The sequence below is a fragment of the Empidonax traillii genome, unplaced genomic scaffold, assembly GCF_003031625.1.
Source record: "Empidonax traillii isolate 1590-97213 ecotype Southwest subspecies unplaced genomic scaffold, ASM303162v1 scaffold1111:size180776, whole genome shotgun sequence".
Lineage (NCBI taxonomy): Eukaryota > Metazoa > Chordata > Aves > Passeriformes > Tyrannidae > Empidonax > Empidonax traillii.
Window position 1 is genome coordinate 14,347 of NW_020956304.1, and position 19,174 is coordinate 33,520.

The 19,174-nt window shown below is 46.4% G+C and overlaps 1 protein-coding gene across 3 annotated transcripts in view; it reads left to right on the top strand.

Annotated features, from left to right (window-relative positions):
- Window positions 1–3,039: 3,039 nt before the first annotated feature.
- Window positions 3,040–19,174, top strand: part of PRDM16 (PR/SET domain 16) — a 150,216-nt gene continuing 134,081 nt past the window's right edge. For all 3 annotated transcript variants that reach the window (XM_027905031.1, XM_027905032.1, XM_027905033.1), the window contains exon 1: window positions 3,040–3,383. In XM_027905031.1, the coding sequence (XP_027760832.1) occupies window positions 3,057–3,383 (327 nt within the window). In that variant the 5' untranslated portion in view covers window positions 3,040–3,056. The remainder of the gene's footprint in view (window positions 3,384–19,174) is intronic.

The window sequence follows — 19,174 nt, forward strand, 5'->3', positions numbered from 1 at the left end:
CCTCGGGCCTGAGGCTCCAGGTTGTGAGGCAAAGCCCGAGCTCAGGGAGTGCCTGTCGTTCTCCTCCTTGTGCAGAAATGAAAATACCTGGTTACTCACACGTGCTGTTTGTTAATTTAACCCAGCCCAGCTCCACAGGAGCATCCCCTGCTCTGGCAGCGCCGTGGGCTCAGCCTGGCACTGGTTTGTGCCCCAGCAAAGATGAGGTGTTTGCTGTGGACAGCCCGTTCTGGAGCTCTCTGCCAAGGCGGTGCCAGTGCCAGCCAGAGCAGGGAGGGTGATGAAAGTGCTCGGGCTCAACCCCATGCTCTCCTGCTCTGAGCATTCCCACTGCTCTCCATGGGAGCTCCAGGGGCTGCAGGAATGTGGGATCAGGCCCAGTTTTATATTTATTTCAAGGTCAGTGAAGCTCGAGGCAGATGGTGCTGCTGATCAGGCACTGCTTGCCCAGGGCAAACTCATTCTTGGTCTGTTCTGTAAATGCCCCCAGTGAAGAAGTCAGAGATGCTCTTTGCAATGTCTGTGAGTGTAGCAAATGCTCAATCATCTCAGATAAGTAGGTATTTCCTTAGCAGGATTAAATAATAATAATAATAATAATAATAATAGCCTGGTGTTTGGGTTTCTTAGGTTTAGTGTGTCCCACAACAGAAGCTGTGGGTGAGGTGATCTCCCAGCTATGCCTCTATTATTATTATAATAATATTATTATTATTTAACCCAAACACCAAACGTATCAGAAACCCACCCAAACTCCTCTAACACATTGTTCCACCTACCACGATTTCCTTTAACATCAGACTTTCTTTTCCTTTCATTACAGCTGCTAAATAGATTATTCATGAGGTCTGTCACCAACACTAAACCATCGCTCTCATTGTTGCAGGACCCTCATTGGTGTCACACAGATTTTCAGCATATGCCCATATCTGATTATCTGTGGAAACAACCTTTCAATGGGGCTTTTAATCGAGTCATTTTGCCGGGTGAGCTTTGAGGGACTAATTTTAGTTTCATGACAGTAACAATAAGGTCAAGTTGTATTTCTGTCCCGCTTTTCACATCAGCAGGCATTCCAGAGCCCTGCAGTCCCTGCTGCTGGAAGGAGGGGCAGATGTAGGACAGCGTGGTTGTCACCACGGAGTGGCCACGTCCCAGCTCCAGCTCTCCCCAGCAGCGCTGACTGGTGATGGAGCCCCTGTGTGTCTGAGCCTCAGAGTAAAGGAAAATTTATTCAAAACTGCCCCGATTGTCCCGTGGAAGAAATGAAATTACAGCGTTTGGTAGCGAGGTGTCTTTATACTCCACTGGCATCCCTTGGAAATTTTCACAGGTCGTGCTCCAGTAAACCTGGTTTTGCTTTTCAACTCAGTTGGAATTCCTGTTTCTTAAGTGCAGAAGAGGCTAATCATAGAGGAGAAAATAATTTGACTTGCTAATACTGGGCGAGAAAACATTTACTGCAACCACAAGTATTTTCAGGATGATGGAATATCTCATGCTCATGAAAGCTCGGCTCTGGAGACGTGTTTGAGTAGGGAGGGCTGCACTTTCTAGCAGAGGAAACCCATGTAAGCTGTAGCAGGCAGTTCTCTGTATTTCTCCAAAGCTGGAGCAAAAAAAAAATGTTGGCAAAGGAATCAAAATCCTCCTCTTTAGTCGAGTCTGCCACCGGGTTTCTTAGGCATGAACTCAGGAAAATCTTTATTAGGCATGAAAAAAACAGAGGAGGAGATGTGTCTTGCAGACAGAAGGTGCATTCTGAGGTTATGGAAGGGATGAATTATATATACCTTAAGTATAAGCAGTGCTTTTCCAGCTATTCTTCCCCATGGCTCCTGCCTGGCAGCCAGAGCTGCAGTGAAAACTGGGATTTTTGTTGGGTGCTGCTCCCCCCGATGACATCAGGGGTCAGTCATTAATATGCACTGTGGGAGTCCCTCCCGTGTTGGAGGGTCCACAATGGGGTGGTTGTTGGCCTTGTTATCATAGTGGGAGCTCCTGTGCACGGAGCCCAGTCCTGCTGCCTCATGTTTAATTGAGAGATGGCAAAGCTGCTCCCAAAAATGCTTCAACTACTTGTATTGTATGACAAATGTGTTTTTCTTTCCCCCCTCCATGTTTCACTCCTCCCCCCCCCCCCCTTTTTTCCTTTTTGGATGAAAAAGCTCAGTTTTCGTTACATATGAATGTCCTTGCTTAGCAATTGACTCCTCTTGGAAAAATCCCCAAACTTTTTTACCCTCTGTGTCCAGTGTTTTCACTCCAGGGCAAAGGGGGAATGGCTTCCCACTGCCAGAGAGTAGGTTTAGCTTGGGTATTGGGAGGAAATCCTTCCCTGGGAGGGTGGGCAGGCCCTGGCACAGGTTGCCCAGAGAAGCTGTGGCTGCCTCATCCCTGGAAGTGTCCAAGGTCAGGTTGGACGGGGCTTGGAGCAACCTGGGCTGGTGGAAGGTGTCCCCCATGGCAGGGGAGTGGAAGGAGATGATCTTTAAGGTCCCTTCCATCCCAAACCATTCTGTGATTATGAACTGGTGATGCTTTTGTTACCCCTGCAAAGGTGCTTTGCTGGGAGGTCACCTCAGCCACGGCTTCTGTTGCTGAACCCAAGAAACCCAAATACCAGGCAAACAGTTCTTGCCAAGCTTAGCTTGGCTTCAGCTTAATTTCTCTCCTTTTTTCCCCCTCTACAAAATACACTGAACCAGTTGAAGCAGTAAGTGGTTAAAGGGGACCTCGGCCTTGTTGTGTGTTTCCTTCCCTCCCTCCAAAATGGAAAGACAAGCACTCCAGGAACCCTGTAGAACATGTCAGGCTGCCCTCAGCTCCATCCCAGCCCTCAGCAGCCCTGGCTGTGGTGCAGCCAGTGCGAGTGTTCTCCCCTCAGCTCCCCCTGAGCTCTCCAGGGGAGGTTTGGCTTTCCCCCCTCCAGTCGTGTGAGCTCGGCTTTGCAAATCTTCATCCCGAGAGGAGGCTTAACTGATGTTCACCGGAGTATTTCAGTGTGTTTTGTTCTGCTGTTTCCCCTTTTAGGTGACAGCGAGATTGTAAATAATATGTACGAGACCGACCCCGATCTCCTTGCTGGCGAAAGTGCAGAGGAGGAAACTGAGGACAGTATAATGTCCCCCATTCCCGTGGGACCTCCGTCACCCTTTCCCACCAGTGAGGACTTCACTCCCAAGGAGGGCTCACCCTATGAAGCTCCCGTCTACATTCCTGATGACATTCCAATCCCACCAGATTTTGAACTCAGAGAATCTTCGATCCCAGGGGCAGGGCTAGGGATTTGGGCCAAAAAGAAGATTGAAGTTGGGGAAAGATTTGGACCCTATATGACAGGACAGAGGAGCACATTAAAGGAAACAAACTTTGGATGGGAGGTAAGCGTGTGGAATGTGATCACCACATTCATTTCTCTTCTCTGCCAAGTGTTCATGAGGCTGGACTGGGGCCTGGTGGCCTGGGGACGGACACGGTGACTTTGCCAATGCGTAATTTTGCCCCCCTCCCCCAATAACCTGAGGTGTTTAAAATCAGCAGAAACCCCTTTAAGATCCCTTCTCGGGCTACAAAAACTGCTCTGGCACCATTTTGGAAGGTTGGTTGGAAATGATGTCGGGTCACTTCATCAAGTGCTTGTCATTTCGAGCTTGTGTTCGGGACTTGTCACGGAGGAGGGAATGGGATTATTGGCACCGTGTTCTGTCGTTGGGGGTGTTACCTTTGACTCCCAGCCCTGTCAGCGGAGCAGGGATCATTAACTGCTCAGAGGGAAATACCATGTACCCATTACCTGCCCAGATGTTCTCGAGTTCTTGTTCCCCAGCAAAGATGAAGAAATGTGAAAGTCATTTTTCCCTAAGAGCTAAAGAAGAAAAAGTGCTCTATCCCACAACTCCCATCTTTCTCCCTGCTTTTCTGAGCTTGTCCCAGAAGTCCTCTCCATCTCTTCTGCTCCTGTATTCTTGATTTGAAACTGTCTGTATCCCTGAATACCTAGAAATACAGAATATTCTGTGAGCAGTGAAATGGAGCCTAGGAGTTCTGCTCTGTGTCCACAGTCCTGTTCCAGCACATCCAGTGTCCATTACACACTCCAGAATTCCTTCCCTGCAGTCCCAGTGCCCAGCCCAGCCCACCACACCCCTGCTACCACAGGAGCTGCTGGTTGTTGGCCTAAGGAGGAGGCTTTTTCTGGAGCAGCTGGGGCAGAGAGGATTTCCTGGCAGGACACACAGGCTGCTGAATAGGGGAGGCCAGTCCTTCAAAATAAGTGGGAGCTCAATTTTGCCTCCTTTTTCCCTGGGTGAAGCAGTGGCTTGGCATGTTTTCTCCATCAGCCACTGCTGATGTGAAGTGGTTTACAGAACACTGGAGCACAGGGTGGGAAGCAGCTAAGGATGGAACTGGAAGGCTCACCGAGGGGGGAGCCAGCAGTGCAGTCACAGAAGCCCTGTTTTCTTAGGAACTGAGGTCAGAAAGGCCAGACTTAAGCATTAACATTTCAAATTGTGTCTGATTATAATTTACACTCTTGATTGTGAAGTCAAAAATCAGTGAGCAGTTGGATTCAGTGAAGCCCAAAGAAGTAGGTCCAGATGTTTTTGTTTACTTTTTCAGTGTGTCTGAAGTGCAGGGAACAGCAAAAAACACTTGTTATAAGAACCAAACTCAATAGTGTTTTGTCACTCTGCACTAGGAAATGTCTGAAGAGCTGAAACCAGAGTTTGGTTGAACGACTGAGTCCAGAGTTTCTTTTTCTTCTTGTCTTAGTACAGGGAGAAGAGGGAAATTCAGCTCAGGGTTTTGATTCCTCTGCTCCCTCCAGTGACATTCCTCAAGAGTTCATCTTGGTCTTGGCTTCTTTTGCGTGAACATCATTGCAGAATATTTAATTGGTATTACTGTGTGAGTTTCAAGACATGGGGTTTTTTTGGGGGAGAAAAATCCCTGTTGATGTTCTGGCAATACCCAGCCTGGCTCAGGGAGGCTGCAGGTGTGAGGCACCTCCAGATTCCCTGGGGAGGGTTCTGGTCACTCCGAGGTCTCTCTGAAGCTGGGCACGGTTTCTCTCTAGGAATATGCAATACTGATTATTTGTAGGCTGCAAAGTGGAAGTGGCTCCTTCAGAGAGACGAATTGCCTTTTTCTGACCCAAGTATTTGTAGGTGGCATTTGCTGGCTTCGTGTGTCTTTTTGTTTGTTATTTTGTTTTGAGGCTGGTTTTTTTGGAACAGGGTGCAATCCTCCCTGGCTGTTAGAAGCCAGATCCAACCTGAGCAATGCAAACCTTTCTTTTCTGTGACCTTGGCCAAGCTTTGTCCTTGTGTTCTCTATTCCTGATAAAAGTTGGTATTTGCATTCACGGTTTTCAGAAATGTTCCCCACATCCCCTGTGCTCTGAGTGCCAGCCCTGATAGGAGCCCTTTCTATCCACGATGTTGGCTTTGTGATACTGTTTGGTTTTGTGCTGTAACTGAACAAACTTTCCTTCTCCGTGGCACTTCTCGCATTTCAGCTGTTCCTTTATCCTCTGATGTGGCCTTTGAGGTTTCACACCTCAAAGGAGGACTGTTTGTCCTCCATCAGGTGTCCTCAAACACTGTCCCCCATCCACCCCACACTCTCTCTTTGGACCCTGCTTGTACTTGAAGATACCTCTTGAAGTTTTCCACTTCCCAGTGTGTTTAAAGACAGTTCAGGGACCTGATTTTAGTCACTCAGTACCTTCAGCATTTCACCTGGGACCAACACACAGGAATCCCTCCGTGTGCTGAGCAGAATTCATCGAATAAATCCTGTGTGGGAATTTCTGAGCCACTCCCTTCGAGGCTAAGGTTGGAAAAGCCTTGAAGAGATGTTCTGGGCAGCTCTACCTGATGGCAGATTGCTGGGAAATTGTAGCTTGGGATATGTTTCCATCCTCTGTTCATGAAATTGGGCAGGCAGGCAATTGGCAGCAAGGGGGAAAAAAAGGAAAGGGGAGGAGTTTTTTGTCACCCTATAACTTAATGGTGTTTGGCTCTGTGTGCTGGTTCTTACCATAGTGATAAATCTAACAAATCTGGGGCTTGTAGTACCATGAGAAGTGTTCCTTCTGCACTTTGACGTTATTTTTTTGGTCAGTATTTCTCTGAAACTTGTAATTTTGACTTGCAGTGGCTCGTGGCTGTTGTAAGCCCTGCGCACATTACTCCTCATTTCCAGCCAGTTGAGACATTACTGTTACACCTGAGTTAACTCTTCGATGAGTACTTTTGCTTCAGGAATGTTATCTGTTCTTCACACCCAGTCTCTTCTCTGTTCATGCTTCTCAGTTGATTTCCTGCAGATATTCTTGATAATCCCACTTTGGGGGGTGCCAACCCCACCCCCCAAATCCTGAAAACCTGGACCTCTTCTGTTTGTTTTCAGTAGTCACCAGTCCTGTGGTTCTAACAGTGTTTCTGCCTTTGCACGAGCAGTTCTTGCCTTTTATCACAGTAATTTTATTGTCAGGCTCTGACTAAACTAAGAGTGCCACTGGAAGTGGAATGGCTGCAAAGTGAACGTTCCTTAGCACCGTCTCAGTTTTGCTGGAAGCTGCTGGTTTTGTTGTTCTGTAGGATGTGCTTCACAATTCATGTCTGTTTTCTTCTGATTTCTGTATTCTAGGGAAAAAATCAAATAACGTTTTGGGGGTTGGAAGATGTGCTGTTAAGGGCTTTGGTCTGAAAATGGGTTTCTCCCTTCTCTCCAAGCATTAGCACTGCAGAAACAGCTTCCTCTTTTCAAACTCCAGTAAGGGCAGATTTGTGAAAATGAAAATGAAACAAAGCAGTTAATTGTACCTCCAAGTCCTCAGGAAACACAGAGGAAACTTCCAAACCTCATGTTTGGAGGCAGGGCCAGCTCTGTTTTCATGTGAGCTGCTCTCTCCAGCCCTGGCTCTGATGAACAGCCTCGAACTCCAGGAGATATAAGAATGTTATTTGCTGAAACGTTCAGGTTATTTCTCCTGAAACATCAACAGGGATGCAGAATGCTGTGTCTTATTTGCCATGTCTTGAAAAAAAAAGATGTGTGATTATTTTTGTTATGGAAGTTTCTCCTTTGGGCCGGACAGGAGGGCCGGGGTTATGACAGGGGGGAAACACGTGCCCTGCTTTATCTGCAGCACTGCTTCACTGTCTTGTTTCGTGATTTGCTTTGTGGAATATGCTTTTAAAAACATTCTTTAAATTAAACCACACCTCTCACTGAAGGGGTTTTTGGACATGGGATGGCAGTGAGTGATTCATGCTCGTGTCACAAACCCAAATCCGATGTGTCGCTGTCCCGGCCCCAGCCTCTCCCACGGGTGATTCAGCAGGACACTGAGCTGGTGTTTTCCCTCTGGGCCTCGCTCCCTGACACTGCTGATGGTGTTTCTCTCTCTTTCTATTCCTCAAAAGACACCACCCAACCCAAAAGGCCGGTGATTATTCGGTGTGATGTGACTGCATTTCTCCCGATGCCATCACTGCCCTGCCTGCTGACACAGAACACACCACTCAGAGCCCCCCAAATAAAGCACCCTGTGTTTGTGCTTTGTGGCCTCTGAGACCTTAAAAAAAATAAGATAAAATGACTACATAGTGATTTTGATCACTTTGAATGAATAATGATATTTATCATAGTGCTGCTTATTTTGCTAATTGAGAGAAGAGTGGGAACCTAATCCTGGAGGGAAATTTAGCAACTGAATCGTAGGGAATTTGGAAGCAATAATGATTTTAGCTCAGTTTGCTTCACAGGGCAAATACTCTTGATAAATAACTATTAGTTCCTCTGTTTTAATTTATACTTTAACAGAGATTATTTGCTGGAGCACAGAGACTTCCCTTGCACTCAAAGTGTTGGATCCAGGCTGCTCCTTTATATAGGAAAAATGAGTGCTTTCATTTCATACTGAAATAGGGGTGAAGATAGAAACTGTCCCACGGAAGACAAACAACTGTGGAAAAAATAGGAGCCGACAGCTCCGGATGGAGCAGAATTCTGGCTCCACATCTGGGCCAGTGGAAAACTGCTGAGTTTTGAACATGCTTTATAGTGTCAGTGATTCACAGCAGTTCAGCCTCCCTGTTCCCACAAAATAGGAGGTTTAAATTTTAGCATGAGGGTCTTTTTTATTTTGTTTGCTTTTAGAAATGCCCGTAAGTGCCAAGGGAAATCTGCTTCGCGTGTCTGGCCTTAAATGCTAAAGGGAGAATTATATTGTATTTCCTTGAGTCTTAAAAATACTAAACCATCTTAAAAACTAAAATATATTTTTAAAAATATATATTTTTAAGGTACTAAAATATCTGGAAAATATTAAAATAGGAAGGACCCTCTGAGGTTCTTCTGACTGTGGGGGTTTTGCTTCCCAGCTAAAAGAACGTACAGAAATCCCCTCCTTTCCCTTTAAAAGCTGATCCAGTTAAAGCAGAGTGTTCTTCTTTGTCCTGTTTCTCAACTAAAGATGCTAAAAGGAAGTGTGAGTGGTTTAAGTGAGCAAAGAACTGCCCAGATCTCCTTGCACTCATCCCTCTCCACGTTTCCTTCAGCTCGTGGAGGATGTGATGCCGTTTCCCCTCGTGCATCCCCTGATTCATTCATCCTCTCTGGCCTCTGCCTTTGCCTTTGGCTGCAGAATGATGGCCCTGGAACAGCTTCTCCTGCTCAGGGAAAAGGGGCTCAGGACTTGGGGTTTTCAAGCCACATGAAGGGGATGGGCAGGCTTGGAGGTGGCTGAGGAAGGGTGGGAGCGTTTCCTACCCCGCAGACGTTTCCCAGGCAAAGTTATGTCACAATTTCTCAATTTTTTTTTTCAATTTTTTTTTTTTGTCTGAAATTATTTTCAAAAAGAAAGAATCTGTGGTTTCACAAGGAAAACAGAAGGTGGGAGCACCCTGGGACTGCCCTCAGCCACGAAGAGCTGCCGAGAGCAGCCCCAGTTGGAATTTGTGTATAAAAAACTGCAGAGAAACTTTTGCTTTAGACCAAAACCTGGCACTTATGTGAAAGAAAAAAAAAAAAATTGATCTCAAGGAGGAGAAATAACTTCCTGACCTGTAAATACTCCGAACACCAACACTTCCATTCTCCCTGCAGTGCCTGGTTGTTGTTCTGGGGTGAGGGGACGATGCAGCTTCCAGGTCCTGCCAATTGTTGGGTCATTTCCTAAGCCTGGCATCACAAACGTGCCCGTGGCACACGGACTGCCTCTGCATTCAGAAGCTGATCATCCCACAGGCAAAATGCCACTCCCTAGGGCTGCATCCTTTGGGGGGTTCACCCTGGATAAGAATGAGAAATGCACCTTTGTGACATCCAAGGGAGACGCCTGAAATTTGTCCCGTTTTTTGACGTCTCACCAGATGCTCCAATGTCAGGGTTAAGGGAGTAAGTCTTTTTTAGGCCCAGGAATGCCAAGATATCTTGCTCTATCTTAGGCACTTGGCTAAAACATGGGTATATAAGGAATTAAGGGAAAAAAGAAGAGACAGGGGAAGGGAATGACTAAGAATACCTCCTGATATTTCTCCTTTATTTCCATAAGGGGTAATAACTCATGAGCAATCCGGCAGAGGGCACTTGCTTTAAATAGAACATTCTGATTCACAAGCAGAAAAAGGAAATAAATATTTTCTTTTCGTCTTTGAGAGACATCCATGAATACCAGCTCCTGAAGCAGGATTTTATCATCCACACTTAAAAAAAAATAAATAAAAAAAAAAAGGGAGAGAGAAAAAGAAAATCCCATGAAAAGCTCAGTGGTGACCACAGGGTTTGAAAAATAGCTCTTTTCATTGTCAAAAGCCTTGCAGGATGCAGGGCACTGCTTCTGCCTCTGGAATGTTAACCTACAGAGAAATCCAACCTTGATTTTGTCCCTTCCCAGGAAAGCCTGGCTGATGGAGCACTGGAGCACAGTGGGCTTTTGTAAAGGAAATGATCAATGAGTAAAACCATAAATATACAGGAGCTTTGAAGGGGCATCGCTCTGTGGACTCTCAGTTGCAGTTTCAGGAGGTGGCAGCAATGGAAAATAACTCACTTGGTGGTTTCCAGGCTGCTGGTGTGGGGTGGCCAGGGATGTGTTGGCTGTTTGGGGATTCAGCCCAGTTACCTTTCCAGGGTCCTTTTTTGTTGTAGCTGAACCCCTAAATTCCTTGTGACCTTGTGTTTAGGGGTTAGAGAAAGTCACTACTCAGTTTTGAGTTAAAGCTTAGATAGAATCATAGAATCATGGAATGGTCTGGGTTGGAAGGGACCTTAAAGATCATCTGGTTCCACTGTCCCAGGTTGCTCCAACCTGTCCTTGGACACTTCCAAGGATGGGGCACCCACAGCTTCTCTGGGCAACCTGTGCCAGGGCCTGCCCACCCTCTCAGGGAGGAATCTCTTCCATAAAATTCTTCGAGCTGTGTTTAGACTCCAAAAGTTTGTGACATTAGCAAACCCTGCTGAGTTCCTGGTTAATCCAAAGTCACAAGGTTCTAAACTTCTTTACCTCAGTCTGTACGATGCGAGAAGTGAATTTTCCAGAGCAAAATGCTGTGTTAATTACTTTGAGAGAAGGGGGAAACCACATTCTCTGCAGAATTTGGCACCATCCTCTTCTTCCCGTGGCAAACAGGGAGCAGCAGTGCAGGCTGGGAGAGCTGCTAAATGCAGCAGCTCTCACTTCGTGGGATTTAGGACTTCACACGTTTTGGCACTTCAGATGCTCCTTCCTTGGCTCTGGAAAAGCAGAGCAGGGGATGTTTGCTGTGTATAGAGATGGAAATGGAAAGTTGGGTCTGCTGCTCTTCCTGCAGCGGTGGGACATGGGTGGGACTGTGTTCCTCACTTGCTAACACAGCACTTAATTATTCATCCTTCCCTCTCTCACAGCAAAGAGCTGGGACCTGAACAGATTGAGGCTGGAAGTGTCCAGCTTTGCAGAACAAGGGCTGTTTGTCCAGGGAAGGTGTGAAGCTTTTGGTTTTGAGTCATTTTTAGACCCGTGAATGGAAGAAGCACGTCTGCAGGAGGAGCCCAGTGGTGAATTGGCTGCAGGAAGGAGCGTTTCCAGATCATGGGGGTGTCTTTGGGAATGTTATTCCCAACCATGTGCTCTGTTTCTCAAGTTGTGACCCAGCTGCTTTGTGAAGTGTCCCTATAAAACATCCACCTTGACTCAGTTGTGCATCTCCTCATTTCTTGCTCCTCTCTGTCCTCTCCCAGAGCAAACAGACAAGATCAGAGAATGGCCTGGGCAAGAAGGGACCTTAAGGATCATTCAGATCCACCCCTGTCATGGGCAGGGACACCTTCCACTAGCCCAGGTTGCTCCAACCTGACCTTGGACACTTCCAGGGATGGGGCAGCCACAGCTTCTCTGGGCAAGCTGTGCCAGGGCCTGCCCACTCTCACAGGGGGGAATTTCTTCCTAATATCCAATCTAAACCCACATTGGGTCAGTTTGAAACCATTCCCCCTTGTCCTGTTATTCCATGCTCCTGTGAGTAGTCTCTCTCCATCTTTCCTTGCTGGCTTCCTGCAGGCTGCAGTCAGGTCATGCTGGAGCCTTCTGCTTTCCAGGCTGAACAATCCCAGTTCTCCCAGCTCTTTCTTCCCAGCAGAGCTGCTCCATCCATCCCTCTGATCCTCTTGGGGCCTCAGTCCATCAGCTCCAGGTCCTTCCTGTGCTGGGACCCCAGAGCTGGGGGCAGCTCTGCAGGGGGGTGTCAGGAGCTGGTTTGTGTCAGGGGGTTCCAGACAGGTGACAGTGGCTGTGGCCATGGAATGTGTCTGCCCTGATGGAGACATTCCAGTGGGATGTGTAAATAAAGGAGGGGCATCTCTCAGGAATGGATCTGCGGGCACAGATGAATGGATCTGAGGAGCACAGACCAGGGAGCAGTTCGTCAGGACTTGCCGTTGTTCGCTCTCTTTGCCCCAGAAAGGCACAAAACCTACTCAAAGTGCTTCCCCCTGGAGAGTGTTCGTGTTCTCAGCCAGCCCCTGCTCGCGCTCGCTCCTCGGTGGGGCTTGTTCTGGCTGCCCTTGGAGCCGTGTGGCTGGTGGAGGAGAACCCAGGGAGTGCTGCAGCCCCCTCTCCAGGGGCTCACACACACAGGTGGGTCTCTCCTGCCTTTGGATCTGATTCCCCAGCTCTGTGTTCCTTCGCTCACAGATAATGCCGGGGCAAGTCACTGCTTTAATTGTGCATCTTATTGTGCCATCCCCGTTCAGTCGTGTTCAAAAACACCTCCGTTTCACCCCTGTCCCCCACCTCCCTTTTCCCATTTAGATCTCCCTGAAGCCCATTCTCCCTTATCAGCACAGTAATTTCGTGAGCAGAGCTTGGATTTCTGCCGTTTAGGCCCCGGCCATTGTCTGTCGCAGCTGCAGTCAAGATAAACCCTCACCCAGAACAAAGTTGGAATGACCTTTTACAAGCAGAATCTGCCTTGTTTCCCTCCAGACTAATTTATCAGCCTTCATTTCAGCCTAGTCTCTCAGCAGAGGCCTGAAAGAACATTACAGAGAGCATGAATGAACAGGGGGATTAAGATGCTTGGCTAGTCCCTCTTTTTCATCAGACACCTTCTGGATTTGCCGGGCTGTAAGCTGTAAATGACCGTAAGTGGTGAACTGCCTTCAACTTGGAGGAAGGGGAAGGGCGGGGGAAGCACCACAGCCAAATGTTTGGGAGAGGAGAGGGATGTGGGGAGCTGGGGAAAGCTCCTGCCTGGAAGGCAGAGCGTGGCAGGTCTGAGCTGTGACCGTGTCCCTGGTGCTGCTGCTCCTCACCAGGGGCTCCCTGTCAGGGGCTCAGATGTCCTTGAGGGGGCTGCAGACACAGGCTCAGCTCCTGCAGGACTGTTAGCCAGGGGTTCTGCCAAATTTAAATCCAATTTATTGAGCGAAAGCAACATTTGACAAACTGGATCACATATCTATGTGCTGACAGTGCAGCAGAGATGCAGAAGTTTTATTGGGAGCATGATTTTAAGGCTGCAAGAGGTGAAGTTTGGGGTTTTTTTAAAGTGAACTTGACAAGTGTCAAAGAGCACGATAGGACATCCAAGATCCACTTGCAGCTGACAACAGCCATAGTCCAAAGGACTTGCTGTGAGGAGGGAAATAAATATTGGTCTCTTGAGGGAAGGGGAGAGTTGTCAACTACAGTCAGGGTGAGTTTCCTGCCTGGTGGAGATGAAGATGCAAAGGATGGAGTTGCAGGTGGGGGGGGGTGGATGCAGTCAGGGAGCAACAGGTGAAAATGTGCTGAGGAACCAGCTTGTGAAACTCATGTTCCAGTGTCAAGTGATGGTGAACATCAACCACAAAGTTGTTTAGAAACAAAAAGACCAATGTTTTGGAATTATTGGAAGGTTGTGAGGAGTTTAGTCCTGTCACTGGACAAGCCTGGCATTTTGTCTACAGGATTTTCACACCTTCCTGTGACTGGACACACCGATAAATCCTGCTGCAGTAATTGGTGTTTTCACTCACGAGCATTAAAACCCCTTGTAATGCAGTGGCTTGTGATTATCACAAAAGCATCCAGACTTCCCTAAACCTTTGGAAGACTTGTGATTTGATTTAGACATTTGGGTGAAAGTTCAGGCTGTGATTCCTTCCTCTCCCCTGTGTTCTAACCCACAGTGACAACAAATGACACCCTGGGAGGAGCTGTGGGGTCAAGGGACTGAAATAGGGAACACACCAAGGAGTGCCCCTGGAAAAGTGGGGGAGTCTCTTCTGACTGAGGGGAGATGTGCAGCTTCCACTGCTCCCTGGCAGCCCTGCACTGGTGTTGGTGGTGCCAATGCTGCTGTTGCAAATCACATTTTCAACTCTTTATTATTTTTATGGATTTTAGATCCGAGCCAACACTCGCAGTGTGAATTCTCATCTCGCCTGTGGTTTGCTACCAGGGTTGGTAGTTGCTGCTGGAAATATCAGATTTAGGAATTTGAGCCAAAGTCACTTCTTTTTCTGTTTTCCAAAGTCACCTCATTTTGCAAAGGGCGTGTGTGTGTGATATAAATCAGTGTAAATTTACTGCTCACTATAAACTGTAATTGGCAAGAGTGGGGATATAGAGAATTCAGAATGGGAATGATAAAATACTGATACTGTATCCTTTAATTTATTACCTGTATTATCCACACTCTGTGTTTTCCACTCCGTTCTCTCTCCTTCACGAGTTGTGTTTTCACTAGACTGGCATTTTCCTCCTCTGATGAATTAACTGTCAATTGAAGTTAGTGAGATAAATCAAAACAAATGGACACGCTGCTCCATATTGACTTTCTCACTGCCTGATTCTGAAAAGCACTTTCTGAGCACTGTGCTGTTATTGTGCTCACTTGCTTCTAAGCAAATGTCCAAGGAAGAGGGGACTGGGGGCGGGAGGTGTTTAACAGCCATCAACTGCATTTTCCCTATCTTTGTTTCAGCTGGGATCTTGTCGAGATGAGATCTGGGCCATTTACCTGGGAAGAAGGCACTTGGTGTTGTGTCAGAGAGGGAAATGTTAAGTGGCTCTCAGGAAGCAGGAAGGAAATCCAGGGCTTCTAAAATGTGGTCTTAAGCTGCACTAGAGAGGAGGGTTTGGGATAGCCATGACAGTTCTGGTGAAAAGCAGGACAGGGGCTACGTGCAGACCCTCACCATAACTGGAGAGACAGGTCTCTAGTCTGAATCCAGGGAAGTTTATCAGCATTTGCTGTGGGAATTCTCTGTGGATAATTCCAGTCATTGCACAGGGGACTTCAAGGTGCTGAAGTCTTGGCTCCATCCCAAGACAGCAGAGCTGTTTCTAGCTGGTTAATTCTAATTGTGCAAGTAGGGGAGTGGTGGTCAGCACCCAATAACTGGGATCATCTCTGCCCCTGATAAGACCAAAGTAAAGCAATATATATCTATTTATATACATAAACTAAACTGATCAGTGAAATAGGTCTGGAACACAGACATGCTCAAGGCTCTTCTCTTGCAGCCGTGGTAAAACTTTGCCAGTGAAGAGCCCGTGGCTGCACAGGCACAGACATCCCTTCTGTTGTCATCTCAGTTACAACTGTGTAATAGAAAAGTGACTGATTATTTTTAAATAATGAGAACAGCAAACCCATCTCGGTGTCTGGGGCTGCGGATCAAATACCGGCCATACCTCTGGCTGACCTCGCTTCCAGTGCTCAGAACAAGCATCTGCCTGTCATACAGCAAGTGTGGAAATGCCTTTGTTATTTGTTTACTTGTATCTTAAACATCTGTGCCTTAACTTGGCTTTGAAACGCTCTGGAGATCGAGCAGGTTATTCTTTCAGGGCTGTCACCCCGAGCTTGTGTTGTGTCCTCCTGAATAACCAGCACCACGTTTAGCAAATAAATTTAACACCTTCTCACCTGGGAGAGATCTCCTCCTGCACTTTAATTCAAGAAGTAAAAGGTTAAAAAAATGTATGTGCAGAGGAATGGATGGTGGAAAGGGGTAAAGCCTCTCAGCAGTAGGTTAATTGGAGAGTGGAATACCAGTGTAGATGGGAGCACATAGTTTCCTTGGACAATGTGCTAAAGAACTGGGAGCTGGGAAGGACCAGCTGGGATTGTTAGTGAATTAGCTGAAGTCAGAAACTGCTGAATGGAGCAAAGAAGTAAAGGGGAAATGAAGGTTAGGGTATAATTCAGTCTAAATTAGGTGGGCCATTCACAATGCATAAAAGGGCTCTGAGCTTCCTTTCTCGGGGAAAATGGGGAGGAAAGCTCACTTTTATTTGGATGCGTGTTGAGTGGTTGATTTTAAGAATGTGCATACCTAGAGCCCACTTTTTGGAAGTGCATTATCCCACATGAGTTTGGAGGGAGCATTGAAAATACCATGAGCCTGAAAGACAACAGATTTAGCAAGAAAGACTCAGCACTGCTGTGCTGCAGGAGAATGTCATTTAATCCCTGATGGGCTGAAACAAATCCTCTTCATTTATTCTATCTTTGCTTGCTTGTTATTAACCATGAAAACTCCGTACCTGATCACCTTGGAGTCCTGGGTGCTTGAAATCCTGCCTGGCTTTGGCCCATCCTCACTTGCTTTAGTGAGGAGATTTATTACAGCTCTTGTGTACTTTTAATGACATCTGAGTTTTATTTCTAAATGGTTCTATCATTGAAAGGGATGTGGCAGCCAGCACATGTTCTTGGAGACTGTGTTTGTTCTGCATTAACTTAGGAAACAGTAGGGAATGGCAGGAGTTTAATATCCTAAGAGTTAAATTAAAATGGTGCCTCTGTGGAGCTCTGAACCCCCCAGTGGTGTCTGTCTGGGGTGCAGTGCTTTGGGACCTGCTGGGAAGGGTTGTGCTGCATCCCTGTGGCTGTTGTGGCTTTGGGTTTCTCTGTAGATCTTCAATCTCATTTGCCCTTCATTTTGCTCCCAGTTTGATGAACCGACCTGCACAGACGTTGTGCTGTGTCATCAGTGGGATAAAGCCCAGCTGACTGTTGGTATTGTGGTTTTATCAGATGTAAAATGCTTATTAAGGAATGTATTGCACAGCTGATTTTATCAGTGGGCAACCCCAGAGGGGCTGGGGCTGGAGATGGAACTTTCCCCACCTCGTGCTGTACCTGACTGAGCCTGAGCTCGTTTCTGTGCTCACTCTAAAGGCTCATGTCAAACCCAGTCAATGTAAATGAGATTCAGAACTGGAGCAGCAATAAGTGTTCAATCAAAGTATTTGATAAATCACTTAAACAATCTTGCAGATTGCAAATTCTGTAAATGCAAGTTCTGCACTTATTCAAAACTAGTGAATGTGACAGGGCTAAGAGACAGCAAAGTCAAAACAGCAGGAAGAAAAACCCAGATTCTTTGATGAGATTAAAATACCAGCAATTTCAGTGGCAGGCAGGTAGGACTGAGCTGCTCGTGGGGCTTTCGAGCCAATGCTCGAGCTTTTCCAAGGAGAATATACAGATGGGATAAAGAAGAGAAGGCTGATTTGATGATTGCAGCATAATTTTACCTTTACTTCAGGGTATGTGTGTTTTCCTTAATATCCTGAATGGCATAATTTAGCTGGTCAGGAAAGTTTTCTCTCTTATTAAATGGAATGACAAGTGACTGTAAAAGTAGGAGAAGGGAAATCTCAACAAAGCCCAGATTGCTTTGAATGCTCAACAATTTTTCTTTGGTTACTCAGATTGAAGCATGAGCTTCCTCAAGGGGAATTTATTCTGGTGAGTGTCTCCACATAAAAGGTGAAAACAAAGCATTGAAACAAACTCTTTGACTTGACTTTACCCTGGTTTGTTGCCCACTGCAGCCACAAGAATTTAAATACCAAACAGGTATTTAATGATATTTTTTATTTTTTGGCTACAGTTTTTAATATATCAAAGAAAGATGGAAGGAATTAAAGCAATATTTTTAGTCGCTTTCAGAACAAAACTACGTTTTGTCCTTTGACTTTTTTCCTTCTTATTAATGAAGTTTAGGAGATTGTGATGGGAGAGGAATGGCTCATTGTCAGCACCAACAAGATTTGAAATAACAGTTTTCATGGTTACTGGAGGCAAGATGGAAAATTGCATTTTTTTTTTTTGCTTGTAACCAGTGGATCCCTCTGTGTTCAGGTGACCTGAGGTTTGGGCTGCTCTCCTCCCCAGGGCACGAGCGAGTGACTGACCTCTGTGTCTCCTCTTCCCAGCTCTTTCTCTGTGGATGTGAAATGGGTTCAGTCGCTGCTGAACACACAAAATCTGCAATCTTGGACATCTATTTTCAGGCAGCACGTTCAGGCTCGTTCAGGAAAGTTTTTAAGGACTTTGGGAGTGCTGCAGGAAAATACTGAACTAATCATAGTTACGTGGGATAACGTGTTGTCCAGCTGTGGAGTTGGACAGATTTGCATTATTCTAGATTTAAATACATATATATATATGTTTAAACATACACACAGACCTAAACTTCCAACCCAGAAAGTCTGAACAGTTCCTACAGGCCTTTTGCATCACTTCTGTGTGACCTCCTGGGCTCTGAGAGTGTCTCAGGCAGTTCTTTCAGTTAAGCAGGTTTTTCAGAAGTTACTGAAATACAAATTATTTTAATAAATTAAAGGAAAGATTTACATTCTATACCAGTAGCTACTGAAGAATTTGAAACTGCACTGAAATCTTCTTCACACGTGGGGAATTGTTAAAATTTCCCCCTTCACTCAAAACTGTTTTGCCCTGTAAAAATGACAATTTTTAAGACTTGCTGGCAGCGCCCCTTTCTCCTGTGAAATATTTGCTCTTAACACTCTCTGCACACAAATCAGTGGGAATCAGCAGCTGTAAGGGTTCATCTAAACCCATACAGTGTGTGCAAGGTGGAGCTATTTCCAAATCTTGGTGTTCCTGCCTGGTGCCAGTGCCTTTATTCCAGCCCTGCCCAGGGCTGTGTGTCACGGATTTGGAGGGGCTGTGTGTGCGTGCAAAGCGTGTGTGTGCATGTGGCTGTTGTTTCTTTCTTCTTGAAATGCTTCACCACAGTAGGGCGAAATGGATGAAACACAGAAAAAGAGAGACAATAAATAGTTTCCTAACCTGGCTCGGATAATGGAGAAAGTTCGTTAGATTTATTAATCCTCATTTTCCTTTGGACTGTCAGGCTTAGAGTGACAGTAAAAAAGCTTGTGACGACTTTGGCTAATTTGCACTCCATTCACTTTCTGCTGAAAACCCATCAGGATGACTGAAGAACTGCTCTGCAATTGACCTTATTCAATGGCAGAGTGATATACTGGGAAACAGGCCAGTTTTCACAATGCCGAAAAGAGCAAATTGGACGGAATCTTTGTTCCTCTCTTTTTTCCCCTTTCCTTTTTATGCCAGTCTTGCTCTAGTTAAGCTCTCTCATTTGTTCCAGCAGTAGCTCTAGGGCTCAGGTCACCCTCTGGGGCTGCCATTGCAGGTGATCACTGGGCCGCTTGTCTCGGATGCAAAGAGGAGGGAGAGAGGGGAACGCTGGAAGACCCCGCGCCAAGAAAGGCTCTGGGACGTTGTTCCCAGCCAGATGTTGGGGGGCAGGGGGCTGGTTTTGTGTGGGCACCCCCAGGAGCCCAAACAGGCTGTGTGCATCCGGGCCAGGAGCCGGCTGGGACCCACTTTGGTGGTGCTCCTTGGGT